The sequence below is a fragment of the Apaloderma vittatum genome, unplaced genomic scaffold (assembly GCF_000703405.1).
Source record: "Apaloderma vittatum isolate BGI_N311 unplaced genomic scaffold, ASM70340v1 scaffold7394, whole genome shotgun sequence".
Classification (NCBI taxonomy): Eukaryota; Metazoa; Chordata; class Aves; order Trogoniformes; family Trogonidae; genus Apaloderma; species Apaloderma vittatum.
Genome location: NW_009710874.1, coordinates 18308 through 39525, shown reverse-complemented (window position 1 = coordinate 39525; position 21218 = coordinate 18308). Strand labels below are relative to the sequence as shown.

General features: G+C 36.6%; 1 protein-coding gene across 1 annotated transcript in view; it reads right to left on the bottom strand.

Annotated features, from left to right (window-relative positions):
• Window positions 1–209: 209 nt before the first annotated feature.
• The window catches only part of LOC104272431 (catenin alpha-2-like), a 37473-nt gene continuing 16464 nt past the window's right edge, over window positions 210–21218 (bottom strand). The window contains exon 6 of the mRNA XM_009867420.1: window positions 210–1361. Coding sequence (XP_009865722.1) covers window positions 1074–1361 — 288 coding nt within the window. The 3' untranslated portion in view covers window positions 210–1073. The remainder of the gene's footprint in view (window positions 1362–21218) is intronic.

Here is a 21218-nt window from a genome sequence, read left to right as displayed (position 1 = left end):
TGCATTGAGGCATAAAACTGTCCCAGATTTAAGCTCTGGTTTTGATCCACTGACTGTATTTGGACATCCTTGTTATAAAAAAAAAATAAAAATGAAAGTATTGATGTCTTTCCTTTGTGCCCCCCCCCAAAAAAAATTAAAAAAAGGAAGGAAATCAACTGTGATGCAGGATATATCTGTGCATTAAAATGGACGAGCCATATCCATGATTCCAAGGTTAAATGAGTTTATTGAGTTAGTGGTTACAATGGTATGTCAGATACCTGTAATCCAAGCTAGACCTACATATTTGCCTCTAAATTCTCACACTGTCAGTTTCCGTGTCTCTAAACATTTCACCACCAGGTCTTCTATTACTAATATTATAATAATAGTCATAATAATAATCATAATATAAAAGGCAATGTCAATCACCATATTGTGCTTCATACTCCACCATAAGAAATTCAATTGGCAAAAGTAAATCTCTGGTCATATTAATGGGATTAATTGAAATGTGAGCAATCATAACACTACTAGAATATAAAGAACAAAATATGGTTTAAAAGAAGCATTTTTAAGATGAATTAGTTTGTTTTAAAAATCCACATACTATAATGAAGATGACTTAAAAGTTATATCATTTAATTATTGGGCCACACATTTAAGCATATTGGCTAGTACATTTTTGCACTGGAACAGAAGCAATACAAGCTTTATGGTCTACCATTACAATTCCTTTTTTTTTTTCCCCCCCTACTTAATATACCTGCCAACTTAATGTTTCTTGCATGCATAAAAATTTCTGGGTTTAGACCTGAATTTATTATTTTGTCCGCATGTACCCCTGTGATGCAAATTCTTTGGCCAATTTAATGCTATAGTTTTGTTTAAAAAGGAAGCTCGGAATACGTCCATTTAACATCAGAAGGGAATGCCCTAAATTTTGCCCTTGCAGAAGGTCAGTTATTTCAGTAGAGTCTCAGGTCACATGCAAACTGACACTGCTTTCCCCCACCCCATGCCAGACGCATACAAGTCGGCAGGTACGCATACAAAAAGAATATAAAACCCTCCTGGTAAAGCTTAGTGGTTTAGAATGAATCCATAGCTTTAAATTCACTTAAGGCCTGTACAGGGGAAATATGTTTCTTCTGGGACCCTCTCCTCACTCTCGTCTGATACTCTTCTGGTTTTTCTCTCTTTACTAGAGGTTTCTTCTCAGGGGCCTTCATCTTCCAAGATACAACTGGTGAGTTCACTGCAGCGGTACCATAGACCTTCTGATACTTAGTAGAAGCCACATATGATGCTTTCACTGTAAGGACCACAGCGTTCATCAGATTTTTAGCTGCCTGGATGAGAGAAGTGGCACTGTCCAGCTACAAATAGAAGAAAAAAATAAAATACAGGAAGGTTACTCCACGACTGAGTCACTGGACCATTTCCTGACTGAAGTCTGGATAGCCTCAGATCTCATTAAAGGTGAAATGAATCCTTTCCCTGAGGATTCATCAACCAGCTTGTAGCAACAAGCACCAGCAACAACATGAACCAAACTGTAAGACTGTGGTACTACACATTAATTTTTTTTTAATAATTCAAAGGAAAACTTATGTCGGCTCTTTTTTTTTGTTGTTGAGATCTCATTAAAGGTGAAATGAATCCTTTCCCTGAGGATTCATCAACCAGCTTGTAGCAACAAGCACCAGCAACAACATGAACCAAACTGTAAGACTGTGGTACTACACATTAATTTTTTGTTTAATAATTCAAAGGAAAACTTATGTCAGCTCTTTTTTGTTGTTGTTGTTGATTCTTTTCCTACCAGTGAAGAAGTTGCCCCTTGTTTCACAAAAAAAAAAAACCCTTAACTTCTCACTTGAACTTTTAAAAATTTACTTTTACATGTCGGAAACCACAAAAAATGGTCAATGGGGATTTTTCCAAGTGTTTAGGTTTCGTTTAATTATTCCTGCTAAGCTCATGATAATACCCCCAATGATGTTTACAGGAACAGTGTGAGGCCAGTGCTGAGCGTTTTGGAGAATCCCATCTGAAAAGATGAAAAAAGATTTTGAAACTCCTAAAGAAACAAAAAGATGAAAGAGTTAACTGCGGGGTTTTGTATCTATTGCAAGATTTGAGCTACTTATGTTCACAAGAAATCTTACTTCATGATTAGCAGACTTTTTTTTTTACATATTACCCATGAGTCTGTCTGAGGTTCCTGGGTCCTCTGGATGTAAAAAGCCTCAGGAACTTGTTGAACGTCAAACCACTGGGACTTCCAGTGAGCAAGTTTTCATCAGATACTGAAATCAAGTACATATCCCTGGCCAAATATTTCAATAGGATTTAAGCCGACAATGGGACTTCCAAAGCAATGTCCTAATGTTCCAAAAGGCCAGTTTGGCACTTGCCAAATCCAGCTGGACATCCTCAAATTAGTAGATGCTCTTACAACAGCAACCCAGGTTACTATCTGAGATGTGCAATTATCCCCTCCCCAAAATACTGAAAAAGTGGGATATACTCTGTGTGATAAAGTTCTACCATGGAAGCTGCCTCAATTTTTGAAGAGTCTTTCCCAGTGCGTAGGAACGATTTTGGATGTAAAATCATTTTAACTCTTTAATTCCACCTCACTTGCATAGAAAGTTCTTAGCTATTTTTAATTAATACAAAAGCCCTGTCTCCCTCCAAACATTTCTTGCTCCCTATTTTGGGAGCATATGGATTCCTTAGCATGAATTGTAAGCAAGATAGATAAATATTCATAAATCAATAACAAAAAAATACATTTGTACTTCACCTCAAGTATTTTGAACCATTAACAGAAGAAGAGTTGAGGAGAAATCTCTTTCTGAAGTGCCAGTGACTGATACGAACAACAAAAGACGTTACAGAAATCCTGTGTAACCACATTACTCTACAGACTTACCTATTATTTTTGATTTCCTCAGCTGTGGCCTTATATTCATTACGATTCATTAAATACATAAACAGCTACACACAGTGATGTGAAAAACAAAACAGCATTTTAATGATTTTCACATATTTGGTGCCATTTCCTGAAATGCATAGTTAATTGCCTGCCCCCGGTAAATATTTTTCCGCAGAACTAATTTGTATTTCCTGTTAGTAAAAGAAACTGAGTTAAAAGATGGAAAATTACATTATATGACAGAAACATGACTGTTCAATAGGGAGTAATGAAATATAATTCAATGTAGTGTTATTCTATAACCACCCTACTGCATGATTTACAAGGCAGCCTGTAAGTTTGTTGGCGAGTAACATATCATACTCTATTAAATTAGGATATTCTAATTTACTGCAGAAATCTACAACCAAGCATTATTCACTGTTAAACGATTCTTTTTGTAACACCGGTGGACTGATATTGAATATAAAGTGATACCATCAAATAATACTTACTCCAGAATCAACACGGATAAACTGATGGGATCAAGCCCATGTTGCACATTCCTCAATGAGTTCTATGCGTTGAAGGTTTCTAATAGCCTCACATTTTCCTATGTTTCTTTATGGGAAGAGTTCTCCTAGCTCTTTTACATGGGGTATATTTTAGGGAACAGAGTGATTAAAGGGAGCATTTTGATATGAGAAGGCACTTAAAACAGATGCTTAAAACCATACAAAGGATGCAATCTACATCTTTAAACACATTAGTAATTTTATGGAGTGTATCGATAAGGGTGTGCAGAAGCATGTACTTCTGCCAGATCGGATACAGATTGCAGTGGTGTCTTTTAGAAAATCGTGTTACATATTTTGATGCCATTTTAATCATCTCTAGTTTCAATCTGCTGTTATAGTTGATAAGAGCTCCCTATTTTTCACCATTATTAATCACATTTTAAAATGCAGCTACTTAGTCCTTGTCCTTAATATCCATTCATATTGTAAAATGCTTTCAAGTCTTGGAATCAGAAAAGAGACATAAAACCTGCGTAATAGTGTTAGGCTGTAAGTGTTTTTCAAAATCTGCTGGTAGCCACCCCACGTACCCAATTTGGCTACTTAAGCACTTCCAGTGATTTTCTTATTGCCTCCAGCTCCCTGCTTGTATTATGGCTCAGTAAAGAAGAATTAAACTGAATGAACATAATTTCAATTAACATTTAGATCTTACTACACCACCGTGTTACTCCAGTTTTAAGCGGTGCTTTGTAATCAGCAGAGCTACAGTGGCATAAAGCTGGGACGAGGCAGCAATGAATCAAGCCCTTAGTGTGCTAATTCTTTACAAAATCTGGGCACAGGAACATAAGCACTTTTCCGAACAGATAATGTTAATAATAAAAAAATAAAAAAGTAAGAAGGAAAATTAACATTTCAAATAAAAGTACCACTAGGAACTTATTGCACAGTATAGAAGGCAAACTTTATTCCTTAGCAATGGTTGGGGAATTATGACTGTAACAAAAGCTTTTGTGCTAACAGCTAACGGAGCCTTTGACTCACTACACAAAGTAATAGTGTTCTGCTACTTAGATCTCTTTACAAATACATTTGCCTTCATTTAGGAAAAAAAAAGCGCCTTCTTAAACATAAGAGATAAATTTAGGTTATTGGTCCGTAAAACTCCAAGAACAGAGGATGCTGAGAAAAATTCAAAATTCATAAAGAACCTAAGAATCACTGCACTGGAGCTGGTCACTGATCCAGGTTAAAACTGCCATCTACCCAGGGAAGGCATAAATCATCCAGAAAAAAGTAGAGAAAAATAAGATTTTGCCACAAGCTAACTTTGTCATTACTGTATGCAAAGGTAGAACGCTGGAGCAGCAGAGCCTATTATCTGCCAAGAAGATAATTTTAGCTTTTTTTTTTTTTTCTCCAACAAATTCTTAAGGCTTTAAGGAGTTTTTGATCTGCTTATAAGCTGTGCTGCATTATTCCTGCACTACAGGTGGAATTTTCTAGAATCTTGTGACAATCAAGATTTCCTGCTTCTTTTACATGTACCCAAAATTTAAGTAAAATAGCCAGCTATTACAATACCAAAATAAATGAAGAAGCAGGAGAGAATAAAGCTGCAAATTTCCTCCTTAGCAGTAAAGCAAATGAAAAGAGATGTTCTCTCTCCAATGTCACGCTGTTGTAACAGGGAAGAATTACACTATTAGGAAGGAGAAAATATGATTTCCAGAGATATCTCCATATATATAATCTGAAATATACCACAAAGAGGGAAATACAGAAAACAAATAATCTGTTGGGTTTTTTTTTTCCAGTGAGCATGGATATAGTATAGGTAGTTTTAAAACATCTGGCTGTTTAAGAATATTCTATATGATTATTGTTGATTTTAATAAATGCAGAAAAGTGAGGGAAGACATCAAAAGAATGGTAGACAGTTCCTAGTCTGGAAATATTTGAGGAAATTAAATGACCTGTGAAATTACAGGCCAGCTTAGCTGACAGCACTCCCAAATAAAATAACGCAATGTCTGTGACAGACTCCGTAAATAAAGGGAGAAAAGCAGTGAATGGCAACCAAATGTTTTTGTGGGTAAAAGTATTTTCAAAGTAAGCTACATCATATTTTGATGTGCTTAAATTTTGGATTGTTTAAAATAAATCTGCTGATATAATTGGATGTTTGAAAGGTGTTTTGCCTGGTACTACATGATAGTTTGATTAAAAACTCAGCTGATACAAATTCTGTAATAGCCAAGTTTCCAAAATTATGTATACAGAAAAAAAATCATAGCCAAACAGTGACTTTTGCAGTGGGAACTTGGAGAAACTATTTGTCAGGTTTACAATATTAATATTTCTTTTAAAAACTTGGAAAAAAAAGTCACTTAATAATGAAATTTGCAGATACCATAACAATTGGGCATGTGGTAAGTCATACAGAGGGCAAGTGATTGCTACCTAAGAAGGTGCTAAAATCAGAAATGTAGAGTTCATTTGGGTCAGCTTCAGAGCAGATGATACCTACTTATACAAATAAGGAACTTTATCCTTACGCAGGATCCTAGGAAATCACTCCTTGCGTATACAAAAAGGAGGACATTGATGAAATAAGTTGAATTATCATATTTAGTTTATCGTATGTCCACAGTTATGGAATGCTGAGTCCTCTTTCCAATACTGAGAAACTGGAAAGAATTTTAAGAACTTCAAGGAAAAAAAAAATCTTTTACGGGAAAGTCAGTCAGCCTGTTTTTTTCCATTAATAAAATGAACGATTAAATGAGTTGATCAAAATCAGTAAACACATAGTAACAGGAAAACGATAATATTTCAAATTCAATAGATCAAAGATTTAACAATTTAATGGCTGAAAGGTGAAGCAGGTCATTATAGTTATTAATTAGCTCAATTTTTTTAGCAGTGATATTAATCACAAGAACTGATGAAAGCTAGTGATTCTATGTCCAGAAACTGTCTAATCAATATTGGATGTTCTTGCTTAATGCGTAAACTCTAAGGATAACTACTGGACATTTTTAACATACACAAATATGGGGAGCCTATGTAACAGTTACACAGATGAGAACAATGGCCCATACTGACCTTGAAATGTATGGATGCAGAAAATGAGCATTGATAAATTATTGATAAATATAGTTTAGTCTTGTTTACTTTGTACAGATTGGGAGGAAAAATTGTCATTTATTTAACATGTTGAAAAAGAGTGTGCAACCCTTCGAATAGTCTTGGCTAAGACTTGATTTGTAAACCTTTAGCAGGCAACCCAGGCACTGCCAAGCCATAAAGATTATCTGTGAATTCAGGATACATCCCCTGCTTCTCCTCCTTTTCAAAGCAAGTTCATACTTTTGTGGGCAGGTACAGTTGCTGTTATCAGAAACCAAAAGTCACGTAACAGCCTCTAGAGCAACTAAGGCTACAAGGAACACCTCTGCTATGAGGACAGGCTGAGGGAACTGGGATTGCTCAGCCTGGAGAAGAGAAGACTCGGGGGAGACCTTATAACTGCCTTCAATACCTGAAGGGAACCTACAGGAAGGCTGGAGAGGGACTTTTAACAAGAGTGTCCAGGACAAGGGGAAATGGTTTTAAATTGAAGGAGAATAGGTTTAGATTGGATATTAGGAAGAAATTCTTCAGTGCAAGGGTGGCAAGACTCTGGAATAAATTGCCCAGAGAGGTTGTGGATGTCCCCTCCTTTGAGGTGTTCAAGGCCAGGTTGGATGGGGCTTTGAGCAACCTGGTCTAGTGGGAGAGAGGTGTCCCCGCCCACAGCAGCGGGGCTGGAACTAGGTAATCTTCAAGGTCATTTTCAACGTTAACCGTTCTATGATTCCATGAATCTGGAGGGTGAACCAGAAATGCCATCTTCCCAGATTACATTCTTATACAACAGCAGGTTTTCCTCTCAGTTGTACTAAATCCAGTTCCTACATAGGTATGTAAGATAAATGTAAGAAAAAGATCTGATTCATGATACTTATGTCGCCTTGCATTTCTGTGGCACATTTCATGCATAGAAGGTGATACTATTAGTGACAGTCAATGCAAGAATGGCCAATTTGCTACCTAGATGTGTTCTTTCCAATGGTAGGAGACATCTGCTATTTATCAGCACTACTACACAACAGCTGAAGCCATATTTCAGTCAGTAAGAAACCCATAAGGATTTCCAAGCTCATTTGGTTGTATTTAACAAAGGCTGCCATCTCTTATGACAGCAGAAAGCCCACAAATAGACCCAGATCTATAGCTATCTTCTGTCTTCGGTGAACTATTGCCATTTTAAAATAACGTTTAATTTATTGGGTCAACAGGTTACCAACTGCTTTATGCCAGTCTGAAAAAGCATAAGCATCTAAAATTGCTCCCAATACTGGCATTCTCATTAAAAGACTATGGAACCATACAGATTATGGAGATAAACAGACATAATACAGAGATGCGTTTATACAGCTGATTCACTTATTCCTAAATTTAATGGGGGAAAATATTTTGACCCATAGTAACAAATTTCACCGAAGGAGTTCCTCTGTTTGTTATCTGTCACGGCACGGCAGGAAAAAAGATGCCAAAACTGTATAACTCATATTATATACCAGAAACACTGTAAGGACAAGCAGTCATATATAGCACTGAATTTTTTAACTAAGCTTGCTTTATCAGTTAATTTCATGATACAACACTGCCTCAAAACTTTCAGAGCCTGTTACCGAATTAGGATTCTTGACACCAGTCTGAATGCCCCGACATCTGCAACAATTCCACAGACCAAGGGAAAAATACTCTGTCAGTGAAGTTAAAGGAGTTTTGTAAATGGGAACAAGATTTCAGCCCAAAACTTTGCCAGCATATATGGGTATACTACATGTTCTCTTTGCTAAAGTTGCACATAAGAGGAAGAAACACATTCTACATCACCCTACTATTGACAAACACAGGAATGGGTCTTCTGCCATTGTGGCTTGAGGTTTTTTCTAAATCTGCCTCATTCTGCAAAGAACTAATGCCCATGATGGAATGTCATGGACAAAAAATATTACGGTTGTCTAATGGCCATCACAGTTGCAATACTAATTTCAGTAATATTAGTACAACCACATATACAACTTTAAAATCATTCTGTCCCATGGAATGGTTTGATCTGAATTCTTGGATGATTAACAGGAAACAAAATTTTGTATGACTGATTTGAAGACAGGCTCCTACCTAATCTTCAAGGAGAAGATAAACCAGCTGCAAAAGAGATGAAGCCCAACCTATATTTGACAGAACAGGCTAACTCAAGCTATAACTAAGATTTTTTTATATGGCCAGGAGGTTTACTGAATAAAACTGGAGTAAGAATTATGCCAAAGATCAGTATAAGGATCGATAAAAAATTCACCAAGGCAAAACTTTATGTAAGTGGTCTGTGTGCCACCAGGATTATATACACCATTTTACATCTTCATATGCCAGGAGTCTATACAAGACCTGACACTGTCTGAACTTCATGTCACAGATAGAAAAGCACAGACAGGGCTCTGACAAAAGCATCTCGTTACAAATTTCCACTTTCATAACCAATTGAAGTGAAATCTGAAAGAGGAAATATAGAACATCTAACAAGTCTGTGCTACTGATCTCCCTCCTCCTAACTTGAGCTCTGATTTGTATGCAATTTGAAGACAGGTATCATTTTTAAAAGCCCCAAATAATCAAGTGCTCTTTCAAATTGAGTTTTGGAAGCAAACCTTTCGTTCATTATCTAGAGAACAGGTACAATAAAAAGAAAAGCATGTCTTTCTTACATTCTTACCTGAAGGGAGTCCAAATCTTGTCTGGTTGGCTGGAAATTGTACTCTTAGTGAAAAAAAACGCAGGAGACTTTGGATAACAAAATCAATAAAGCATAGAAACACTATATTCTTTACATTAGAATGTGTTATCTCCTGCTATTCCTCCTTATTTTGTCACAATGAAAACTGAAAGAAAAGCAGCATAATGCAGGATTTCAGACTGCAATGCTGAGAAATGTGATATTTCCCCAACTTTTTTTAATTTGTAAAAGTGTCAGAATAGTATCCCTATATGTGAGTTATCTCCATGGCTTCAACTGCGAGGATGTATGTGTCACATTTTGAGGCAAATTTGCTCCTTCAGCTAGCTTCATATCTCTAAAGTTACACTTGCCCAGGTCAGCACAGAGACACTTTGAAGATAGCTCCTCTACAGGCATAGCTGGCTTTTCTCAGGAAAGGGCTTGGAAACCATGCATCAAACAGAGACAACATGAATAAAATAAAATCCTCTTGTAGAATCAAGATAGTACTAGGACAGTTGTTCCTTGTTTCCTAACATTTGCCTGCTGTTGTTCACGTATATTTTACATCTCATAGAAGCGCCTAAAGGGCTCGATCACACAAAATATTGATCACTTCTGAGGTGCTAAAAGCCTTTCAGTTCCTTGGAGTTGAGGGTCCTTGCAGTGTTGCTCAATTCCTCTCTCTGATTTCCTGAGTGCTTTCCAAGACTTTACAACAGTGTGCAAAAAAATAAACAAAATTGAATCTCCAACAGTAGTCTTCTAAAGAGAGCCTCTTTTCAGCTTATCAGAAAAGTCTGAGAATAAACATAGCTCTCTTAATAATATATGGTAAATAATTTGTAAAGGAAATTCTAACTTTTTATTTCAAATACTATTCACAATTAACTGTTCTATTTGTTTGACCAGCTCAGTCAATTACACAATATTCAGCAAGAGTTCCTTGCTAGAAGGCTTGTTCCCTGGTCATTTATTGAATATACGATTTGTGAATGCATTTGTTCATTATTTTTTCAACTTTAGCTAACACTAAATGTTATTAAAAAACAGCAAAAGAGGTAAGAATTACTGGATACTGCAAGCCAATGAAAGTAGAACAAAACTGAAATAATTGTAATGGCTGTTGTAGTTCACAAGGAAAGAATAAGCAAAGATGACAGCAAATTAAGAGCAAATTGGAATGAGTAAATTCTTGCACTGGATTTTAAAGGCTTGTTTTTATTACTCATATTTTATTATGCAAATATTCATAATACTTTAGGATGAAATGTTACCTCTTGAGGTTTTCTAGTTCAACGCCCTGTTCAAAACAAATTTAATTAGATGAAGTTGTTCAGGATTTTGCTCAAACTCAGAATATGTCCAAGGATGTATAGTTTTCCACATATCTGGACTACAGAGCTCCACTACCCTTGTGGTAAAACTTCTTTTTCTTATATCTAATTAGAGTTTCCCATGTTAAAACTTGTGTTTGTTGCCCCTTTTCCTGACACTACGCACCCCTGACAGGTCTGGATACAGCTCTTCTAGATCCTCCTGTTAGGTACTTGTAGACAAAAGTATTTCCCTTTAGCCATCTTGTCTGTATACGTGTAAATGTATCTAAAAGAGTAGTGTAGATGAGACTAAAGATCTCACTTTCATTGTTACAAGAGCATCTTCTCCAAAGGGAAAACCTGAGTGACTGTATAAGGGAGGAAAAAATATCAGCAACTATTGGCAAATATTTAATAGCTCACTCAAGTTGGTTAAGTCCTGTACTACTCTCTGCAGAAAATATTAACGTTAGAAAATCCTTGGTCTCTGCTTTCTTTTGTGATTTGGTACTTCAAATAGCATCTTCCCTGAAAAACAAATTCAAAAATACTTACAGCCGTGATGATTCACATAACCCAAATGGTTCCTGCACTTTTCACCTCAGGATAACCTTTTCTACACAAAACCAAATTAATTCAACCACACCTCCAAATCTTTCCTCTAATCCAGAATTTATGTAAAGAAAATGAAGCTATAAGCTCAGCTGCTATTTAGAAAACTGGTGAAATGACGCAGCGTTTGCCTTATCTCTTTTCTCATAAAGCTCTTACTTAACTTAAATATTGTATGCTAGTTATGATTATCTATAGACTTGTCTGCACTTATTTAGCATCAGAGAAATTGTGCCTGAATGTCTCTTAATATTAGTCAGCATCCAAGCACTGTTCACAGCTGGTGGGACTAGAATCCCCAAAAGAATTTATGTAGATGTCTGTAACAGAACGACTCCTCTAGACACGCAGGCAAGAAAAATAGGGCTGCTCATAAAAACCATTGAGTCAATGTTTGGCAAGGTTTTCAGAATTGTCATTTCTACAAATGAAGTCTTATATTGTACTCATCCTACTTAATTCCAGGTGCTGTACCAAGGCATTCCAAGCTCCTTCTGTGCTTGGTGGAGAAGATCAGGAACCACGGAGCACTTGACATCTTTCACAGGTTCATTCTCCGTGGAGATGGGCCAGGGTGCCACACCTTTTTAACTGGAGACCCTAAATTGCATGAGAATCCTACAGGCAGTATAGTGAATCTGGGCAGAGAAACAATATCTGCAAAAAAAAATTTCCTTGATTTGACCCAGTAGTCAAACAAACTTAATGAATCTTTTTTGAGATTGTTTTCCTTAATTCTTCTCTTTTGGTCCCCAAAAGTGTCATGTGGGGGAAACCCATGTACTACAAAACATCAATCTCTCCAAACTACACAAACTAATGAGACTGGAGCTCTGAGAGAGCTAGTTAATATAGATAAATGCTTCTTAGAAAACAATTTAAATAATTCTGTCCAGAAAAAATATTAGGCAGTTTCCTTTCTCCAGCAGCTAATTTCAACGAAAATTTACATCACTTACATATGAATATCTATCCCCAACAGACCCCCAAGGTTAACCTCCCTGACTCTGTGCTTGCCTGAATACCTGTTTTAATTCACTTGCCCATGCCTCTGTTATTTTTTTATAAGATGTTACTAACCTAATCACTACCAGCATCTACCTGGCACAAGAGTTTTGCTCCCTAGAAAGGGCTGTTGATTTCCACTAATTATAAAGGAAGCCTGGAGTGAACATTTCAGATGCAGATGTTTACACTTAGCAAGATGACTCACTTCACATTGCAATGGAGATAATAGGCAAAACTTCTTCATAATTCAAGCAAAATCTTTTTGAATAATTAAATACTCACTTTTCATTAGACCATGGGCCTATTCTCATCTTTATCACACCTTGAATGGGGTACGCTCCACCTGTTACCGCAAGATTTCTTTCTAATTCTTTTTCAAACCATACTTCTTAACTCTCATTTTTTAAATTTTTATTTAACTATCCAGAGTGGAAACCAGAACACAGGATGGAGGACAGAGAGATGCTGGTCTTGAAAATTATTTGAGTCTTGAAGGAGGACACAGTGTGTGAAACTCATCATTTTATAGATATTTTCTGCCTTGACTATAGCTCAGTATTCTCATTTGCAGGAGGGAAATGATGACAATACTTGCCTCTCTTTCCAGTTTTATGAGGGTACACAATCATGTTTGTTTTGACACACACACAGGACTGATAAAAATCCAAAGGATTATGATGGGACAGAATCCTGCTTAATGTATTTGAAAAGCAACTGCCCCAGAAACAGAAAGTCCTGGGCATTAAGTCAGTCCTAGTTTTCTCCAATCACTATATTCAATCCAAGTGCCACTGAGCATTTTTGTTGACAATTCAAATGACCTGAGGTTGAAATTTAAAGGCTTGCGATTGAAATCAACATGAAGAGTCCTCTAGAACATTGTGCACTATCATCGTGACTTCTTTTGCTTAAATAAGATTAAATCAAAAGTAATTCGTTTTGAGTCAATGGTGTTATAGCAGCCTAAAACTGCCGTAAGAGAGGGCAAGGTGACAAGCATCTCTCTGCCAGCTGACACGGTTTGCGAACAGATGGTGCATTTCACAGCTCTCCCTCATTTCTCGTATAGAAAAAGAAGGTAAGAACCAACCCACAAAGTTTTAATTCAACTTGTAAGAGAAATCAGCCTGGCAAATACAGAAAATTGGGGAATTTTACATAGCCATCTTAATTATACTGAAAAAAAATGTTTGATCCCTATGTATGATCTTACATCATTAAAGTATCGCTCACTCCTTGTCAGTATGACTGAGGAAAACACCTATAATTTAAATTATGACCTCCTTAAGCATATAGGTGTAAGTATACAAGTTACTGGTTTTGCTTTAAGACAATAATGCACAATGTGCTTGCAAATGTAAACTACAATTTTTAAGAATACCTTACGGTAAAGTAACTTTCAGTTTGCAAAACACTTATGAAGATTTAACTCCTTTAAATTAGCATATATTGGAAGAAGTTGCTCACGTATATGCTTAAAAAGTTTTCATATTACACACTAAATAAAATCAGCTGAAATCTAGGGCTAATTATATTTTACTTTAATTTACGTTCAAGTAAATAATACATAGTTAAATATCTCAACCGACTGAACACATATTTAAGTCAAAGCTGTAAAATACAGGAATCTGTGCACTTTAGACTTTTTAATTTTTTTTTTTAAATCATAGCTGCCAGTGAAATAATTGAAGAAGAAAATTAGCTCAGTAAATGTAAAATTAGGCTGTTTATACTCCCAGTGTTAAGTTACTCAGGCAAACTCACATCCTGGGGTTGCACAGACAAAAACGTGTTATTAGATTTGGCACAGACAGATTCCAGGTTAATTATCACACCAGTTTATGTCATTTTGAATAACATTCTCTCTACAAACTCTCCCCTACACGTAAGTCAGCCAACTGCTAGTTTGCTCATCTTACAAGATAAATTTAGAGAGCAAATTTCTCTAGGTTTAAACTGATGTCTCTTTTCCACAATATTCCCACAGTGCTGATCACTATCTCTAATTCACCATAAATACTGAATGACACCAATTCTGATTTCTCATTCACTATTCTATCACTTTTAAAAAGTGTTACCCTCTCTATGTTGCTACGATGCTTTAGTATCATTGAAGTGAGACTATGGGCACTGTACACTTGGTCCTTATGTTTTGCCAATTCTGTGCAAAAATTGATGTCTTCCGCATTATGCAAGATCATGTGCAAAGACGATTCTGTAAGCGCATCAGCAAAGGCTCAAAATTAAACTTTACCTCAAAGCATTTGCCTCTGAAAGGAACAAACCTCAAATCGTCTTTAACGTCAGCAATTCCTACAAAGAGTTCCCAGTGAAATATTAGAATGGCTAACCTGCTTTTCCTTTCCTACTGAAAAGATCAAAGTTTGCTGCAGAAGCTAAATTTTCCAGGCGAGGTCTTGGCTTTGCAAAGGAAGATTTGGAGACTTCAATGTTTGGTTCACTAAAGGAACAAGCAGTAGCAATAAAACTACTTGCACGCATTATTCAAAGCTAGAAAAGCCACCACTTGTCAGGGAGCTATATTATTTGTCCTTATTTTTCTCTGTGACAGGAAGGCAAACAATCATTAGTGAAAGTATTGGTAGCTTTATAAACAGGACTTTCATCCTCCCAGAATTTCATTTAGCTCTCCTATGCATTGATACAAAGAGCATCACTGAGTCATCAGGGAGGAATACCTATCCATCACTACTGACCAATCCCCAATACGTGCCACTGACGAGAAGATGGAACAGTCTGCATCCTACAGCCAATTCCTCAAAGCCACCTAGTCATCTGAAAACAGAAGTACTTCATCAATCAGGCTATGGACCACCTCTGCTGAAAAGGCTGCGATTGCACTCTCTTTGTCTTTGATTTATAGACTATGCATTGCTGCCTTTTAGTGTGTTTCACCGGGATATGACATGACCCCACACGGAGCTGGTAAAGAGCTTTAAATGAACAAGAACAGCAAGATTTGCGATATCCCTCAGGGCCAAAATCTTCATATGATCCTCCTTCTGCCCTTTAGTATGAGAGCTCTTGACATCTTGACGGCTTTAATAGAAACCCCAGAGGCAGAACTAGAAAGGAAGATCTTCATAGTCCATCTCGGTTTTTTTTAAAGGGCTAAGGGATATTAAAATGGCGAAGCAGTAATACTTGGGGCCAAGGGAAATAGGTAATAAGACAGTGCTTTAAAGTGAAATAGTAAAGTTTAGGTAGTGACACAAGAAAAACACCAAGAAGTTCAGTTAGCAACATCCCTACCCATGTCAAGTTATTATCTCAGAAATAATCAAATGCTTTGATTTATAATTTAAAACGTTAAATCTCAGTTACCTCTCCTGGGATTTGATCTCATGCTTAATTTTACATCTTCCGCAATTTATTTTTCAATTTTATTTCATCTATAAAATAGATCTTATAATCGGCCTACTGTCAATACACAGCTTCATAAACATTCTAGATAAAGCAAATAAAAACAGTGACAGAGAATACAGAAAACAAAAATCCTCTCCTTTATAAACAGGCATTATCCACAGTTAACAATGATAGATGTGGAAATAACACTATCTTTAATCACAAAGTACTTTAGAAAAATGATGGCCCAGCACTGCTGTAATTAAATTAATGGAAGTTTAGCAATTGAGTTCAAAGGGACCAGGGTCTGCCGTTTCACAATGAAAGATAAACATTGAAGGATCAGTTTATTTAACCATCAGTCAATGGACCACCTCTGCAAAGAAACGTGACCATTGCTTTACTGGTGACATTAACTCTAGGACTTCAGAACGGGAAGGAAATGATTTTACGCAGGTGACTAAGACAACACATGCAATTCATTTTGTGTGCCCTATGGGTAACTTTTTTTTTTTAAAAGGAAAATAAAAAAGAAAAAAAGAAAAAAGCTCACAGAAAACTCCCCCATCCTCCTCATATCTTTTCCCTCCACCCCCAGACCTAAAAAGAGTAAAAGACAGAGATGAGACAGGAGGTTACTCACCGTCGAGGAGTCACTGCTTCCGGTCTCAAGTGTAGCTCCCTCAGCACAGGTGGGTGGGTGGGTAGAAAGTTGACTAGCCCTGCCCCCATCTATGACATCACACTCTACCTCATAAAAGGTAGTGAAAGTGCTCTGAACTCCAGTCTGATTTCCGAGAGATACAGAAAAGAGATAGTGAGAGAGAGAGCAAGAGAAATATTGCGCCGCAGCGTAGAGGTGAGAAGAGAGGAAAACGTGTGCTGAAGGAGCTATGCTTGGTCAAGGAGACAGGGACTCTTCCACGATGAGTAACCCCACTGTCTGGCGGTTCCTCTCGCTTGCTCCCAAAGCACAGGTTAAGCATGCAAGCCCTGCTGGGTTTGTTGATTGGGAAAAGGGATAAATTTGGGCAGCTTTTGATGAAAACCAGAAAGGATAGAAAGCTCCACCTCCATTAAAAGCTGGTTGACATCAGAGAGGGCATGAGTCTGGTTAATAGACTTCCAAGGAGTATCATTTTGTGTACGGTTTTGAACAGCTGAACTGCCCAAAACCATAAATGCTGATGCAAGCAGCTGAAATCCCAGTGGTTACAACTGGAATTTTCTTGTGTCCACTACTGCTGAATGAACATTTCACAACCCATCCCTCTTGAATAGAGTCGGCCAGAGAGTAGGTCACCTACACCACTGGACGGAGAGTATCAGGAAAGAGCTATGTTTTTCTCACATCGAAAATGAAAGCTGACAAACTGTGCTGAAAGAACAAGCGAGGGAAGTATTAAAATTCTGGGCATACATTTATTTACAGAGCACACTTGAAAGTTCCAGAAAATATCAACAGAATTGCAAAGAGGTGATGCATTTAAAGATCGTACATTTCTAGACAATGCCAATCTTACAGGTTGAAGCATATGTTTTTCCAAAAATTTCCCAAGAGCTTTAAATGGGATATTCATTTTAATTTACCGTAAAATGGAATTTTTAACATCCAAATTCTAGAAAAAGCAGGTTCGAGAGTAAACATAATTACTTATATTATCGATCAGGATTTTCTTATTAATGTAGCTGTATATGAAAATTTTTAAAAACAGTATATGCGGCCAAATGTAACCCCATTAAATAAAACTGCTCAGAGAATGGGGGACTATTCAGTGCCAGTAAAGACTGCTAGCATAAGATCCTGCCTTGTGGAAGATGAAAAATAAACACTCCCTAAATCTCTTTCAAGAGTATGTATTTTGAGCACACATAGTTAATACTGACATTTTCCCTTAGGCTTTTTGTTGCTACAAGGATCATGTAAATTGCAATCTAATCATGATTACTTTTTAAAGTCTTAGTAATGACTAATGTGCATTCCCTGCTCTGTTTGTGTGCTCTTTGTTTTTCTCTCCTCTCCTTCTATTGAAAAAACAAAGTGTGTGACTAATGTCTAGCACCAGTCACTTGACCTAACAGCAGAAGTCAAGTACTTTTCTTCTTAACCTTCAAAACTTTTATCATCATCTAATCCTGCAGTATCTGCAGTTGCTACTTTAAACCACTGTATTTGTGGATTTAAAAACTCAAATTGGCTAGTCCAGTTGACTAAATGAAGAGATATTGCAACTGTTAGAGATGATATATAACTTCAGGAACACAATGCAAAACTAGGCTGCATCAGAGTAATGCAAAGCAATGATAGGGCAGTGAATTTCAGTTAATTGAATTAAACACCTCTGTCTGATTTCTCATTACATCATCTTGATTTCAAGCTATTTGCATGTATGAAGATCTCTGATATTCTGCATTGTATCTAATCCTTATTAACACGTATGTCTACTAGTCTGCCGAAGAGAAAAGAAAAAAAAATGAACTTTTAAAAGCTTTTATGGTAAAAAGTACCAGGCAGAATTCAGTTAATGCATAACTCGGGCAACCTATGACTGGACTATTGCACCACAGTTGTTTTTGCCAAATAAAGTAGGAATATATTTTGATATCCTGTGACCACCAGATCTTATGATGCCTAGGCAAGCTTGCTCATTCTGATAAAGGGAAGAATGATCAGAGGATATATCCTTTAATATAAGGAATAATACACTTGTAGTAGCACTTCTAAGATCTCCTAAAACCAGAAAACATGGAAGTGGCAAAATTAAACCACTGAAGACTGAGCATGGACAAGAATATTCTCCAGTAACAACACAAGATGAGAAATCTGGTAGATGCCATCATGATATAAACAGTTTGATAGATTAGGTAGCAGATAATACCCCAGATGGTATTTTGGGCCAGCACTGCTCAAATCTGAAATCTTGTTTTGACTCGCTTAGTATGGTATCCGTCGTTGATAAAGAAAAAATTAAGAGAAGAACAAAAAAGAAAGCCGATTTGTGACCGTACACTAGAACACATTACTCGCCTAAATAATGAACAAAAGCAGAGGAAGAATATACCTAACTGAAAACATTTTAAAAATGTACATACATTGAAGAAAGGAGGGAAAATTTCCAAGTGTTCCAAGGAATGCAACTGAGATGAATTGAATGAATGCATGGAAATGCAAAGAGATAGTAAATGTAGACTTCAATATTTTAATAATGTGAACACAGATTAAGTCATTGATTTGATCACTTGCACCTCGGCACTAGAAATCAAGTTAATGAAAGAGCCCATGTTCAGGCTGACATCAAAGATCAGTCGGAAAGAACACCAAAGTGCTTTCATTCTTCCTTAAAATTATGGACGAAGGACGTGAATGTGCAGGCATCACCAAGGGACTGGTGCTGCTGTCGATGAAGTTTGAGTATAGCAAGACTGTGAAAAGCTGAGCAGCACCAAGCACGCAGGAACATTATATGTACTACTGGTATATCTCCAGAAGGTAAAAATGGGTGTATTTCAAGAAATTGAAACAACAGCTTGAAAAGGCCATATAAAAATGCCAAGCTGACACATATCATAAAAGTCTGAGACCTTAACGCAGACACGCCTCCGACCCAAAGATGTCCTCTTGCTGTAGTGGATCAGCTTGATGGATGAACGGAAAAATCTTTTTTGTTCACAATCTGTCATAGCTAAGAAATGATGAAATATGTAACATCCCATCTGAGACTGAGTAAAGCTGTAACTTTTCTAATTTTTTTACAATGGGAACATCAAATCTTGTTGTAGGTATATAAAAAAGGATGAAAATGCTTCTGCAGCCTTCTGGATTGGAGACTGATGCTCTAACCCAGTTTTAGAGAGTTCTAATTCGGTCTTTGATGAGACTTAGGACAAATCACTTGTATGCTTTGTCTCATTTTCTAGTGACACTATTACGCACCTGGCAACCTAGTTTACAAAGATATTTTGAGGATGTATTAGTCAGAATTAGAAAGAACTGATGTTAAAAGAAAGCATTTAAGAATATCTAACAGTAAGTGGTTAGGATTGATTTTTCTGCTACCATATAGTTTTTTACTTTGACTCCATAACAATGCCTTGAATACATTATACAAAATAAACCCTTCTTGTTGATGCAGCTGCTCCCCAGCTATGTAAGATTAATGATGTGATGTGAGAACAGACATATTTTTCCTTTGCTCCTGTGAGATTCATAAATAATAAGAGTAATAATAACACATTTCAAGTGTGGAAGAAAATACTTCAGAGGTTAAAGATATAAGGCAACTTTTCACCTTCCTCAGTCAGTCTGATCTCTTCCTAAAGGCGGTTATGACCTCCTACATTTAATGGAAATACATTCCTATTGTGAGTTTTATTAAATACTTTGTTGTAAGCTGTTTTGTTCTGTATTTGCAATTGGTTCTGCTCAGGCTGGGAAAACCTGTTGATGTTTTCCCTTGAGGGCATGTCTCCTTCGCTGTGAGTGTTTCTATGGGTGTGTTACTCATCTGCAACTCATGTTCTCAAGAATTATAATTAAAGTCAAAGAAACTCATGAGCCTGAAGTCGTTATTCTTTTAATATCTGCAAAAAGCATCCTCTGACAATACTTTTAGACGTGAGATAAAGTCTCACCACTCTCCGAATCAGGAAATTAAATAATTGCAAGAGCTGAAAGTTGTACTTCTGTATAAGAAACACAGTTCAAAATCTCTTATTGTGCGTTCAATCCGTCATTACGTAAACTCAGTTCTCCATAATCCCATGTGCAAGAAACAAACCTAATTTTTAGATAAAGTCTCATGATGTACCTATTAGCAAAACTATGCTGTGCATTAAGGAGCCCAACTGAGAATGCCCCAGGGGAAAACAATTCTTATTTAATACAAAATGGTGAAGATTTGTCCCAAACCACCTCCTTTAAGGGAAGTAATACAGGAAAAGGAGAGACAACACTGAAGTCTTCTCTTTCTTTATAGTAATTTTTATAGGAATAGTCCTTTAGGACCATACCTTAAGGCATGTTAGAATGGTCTCCAGGCCTTGCTAATTATTGCAGGGCTGGTGCAGTTTGTGTTTCAGAAAGCCATAACATTCTCATTTTCTTCCCATCTCATTCAGCATGGTCTGAAATAGGAAAACAAGCTGGGTTGAAGCTCTAAACGCTCTAGCAGGTGAGCTCTGGATTGTAGAGTGGTTACTATTTTTACAACAAATGCAGCGTGTAATGAAACATATACATTAGTGTTTCGTTCAATTCTCTAATCTTTCTCTATGATCATATTTCTTACAAGCTTCAGTTTTTAATCCATAACACCTTGCTTTGTTCTCACGGAATTAAATGCCTTAGTATTACTCAGTATCAGAAACGTTTTTCCTCGCAGAAAACTCCTTCTCATGAGAAATTTCAGTGAATGTGATGTTCAGAAATTCATAAATATTTGTTACCTGATAAAGCATGCAGCCAAAATGCTTCTTAATAGGGATAAAAGCCTGATGTGTCTAAATTTTAACCTACTAAATGTAAACATATAGATGGTGTGCATACTTCTTGTCTTCACGAATATATTCTAATAAAGACAAGTGCACTGTAATTTTGCTTTGCAAATTAAATTCTAGATAACATCTTTCCATTTATGCAGGTTATATTGTTTAATATT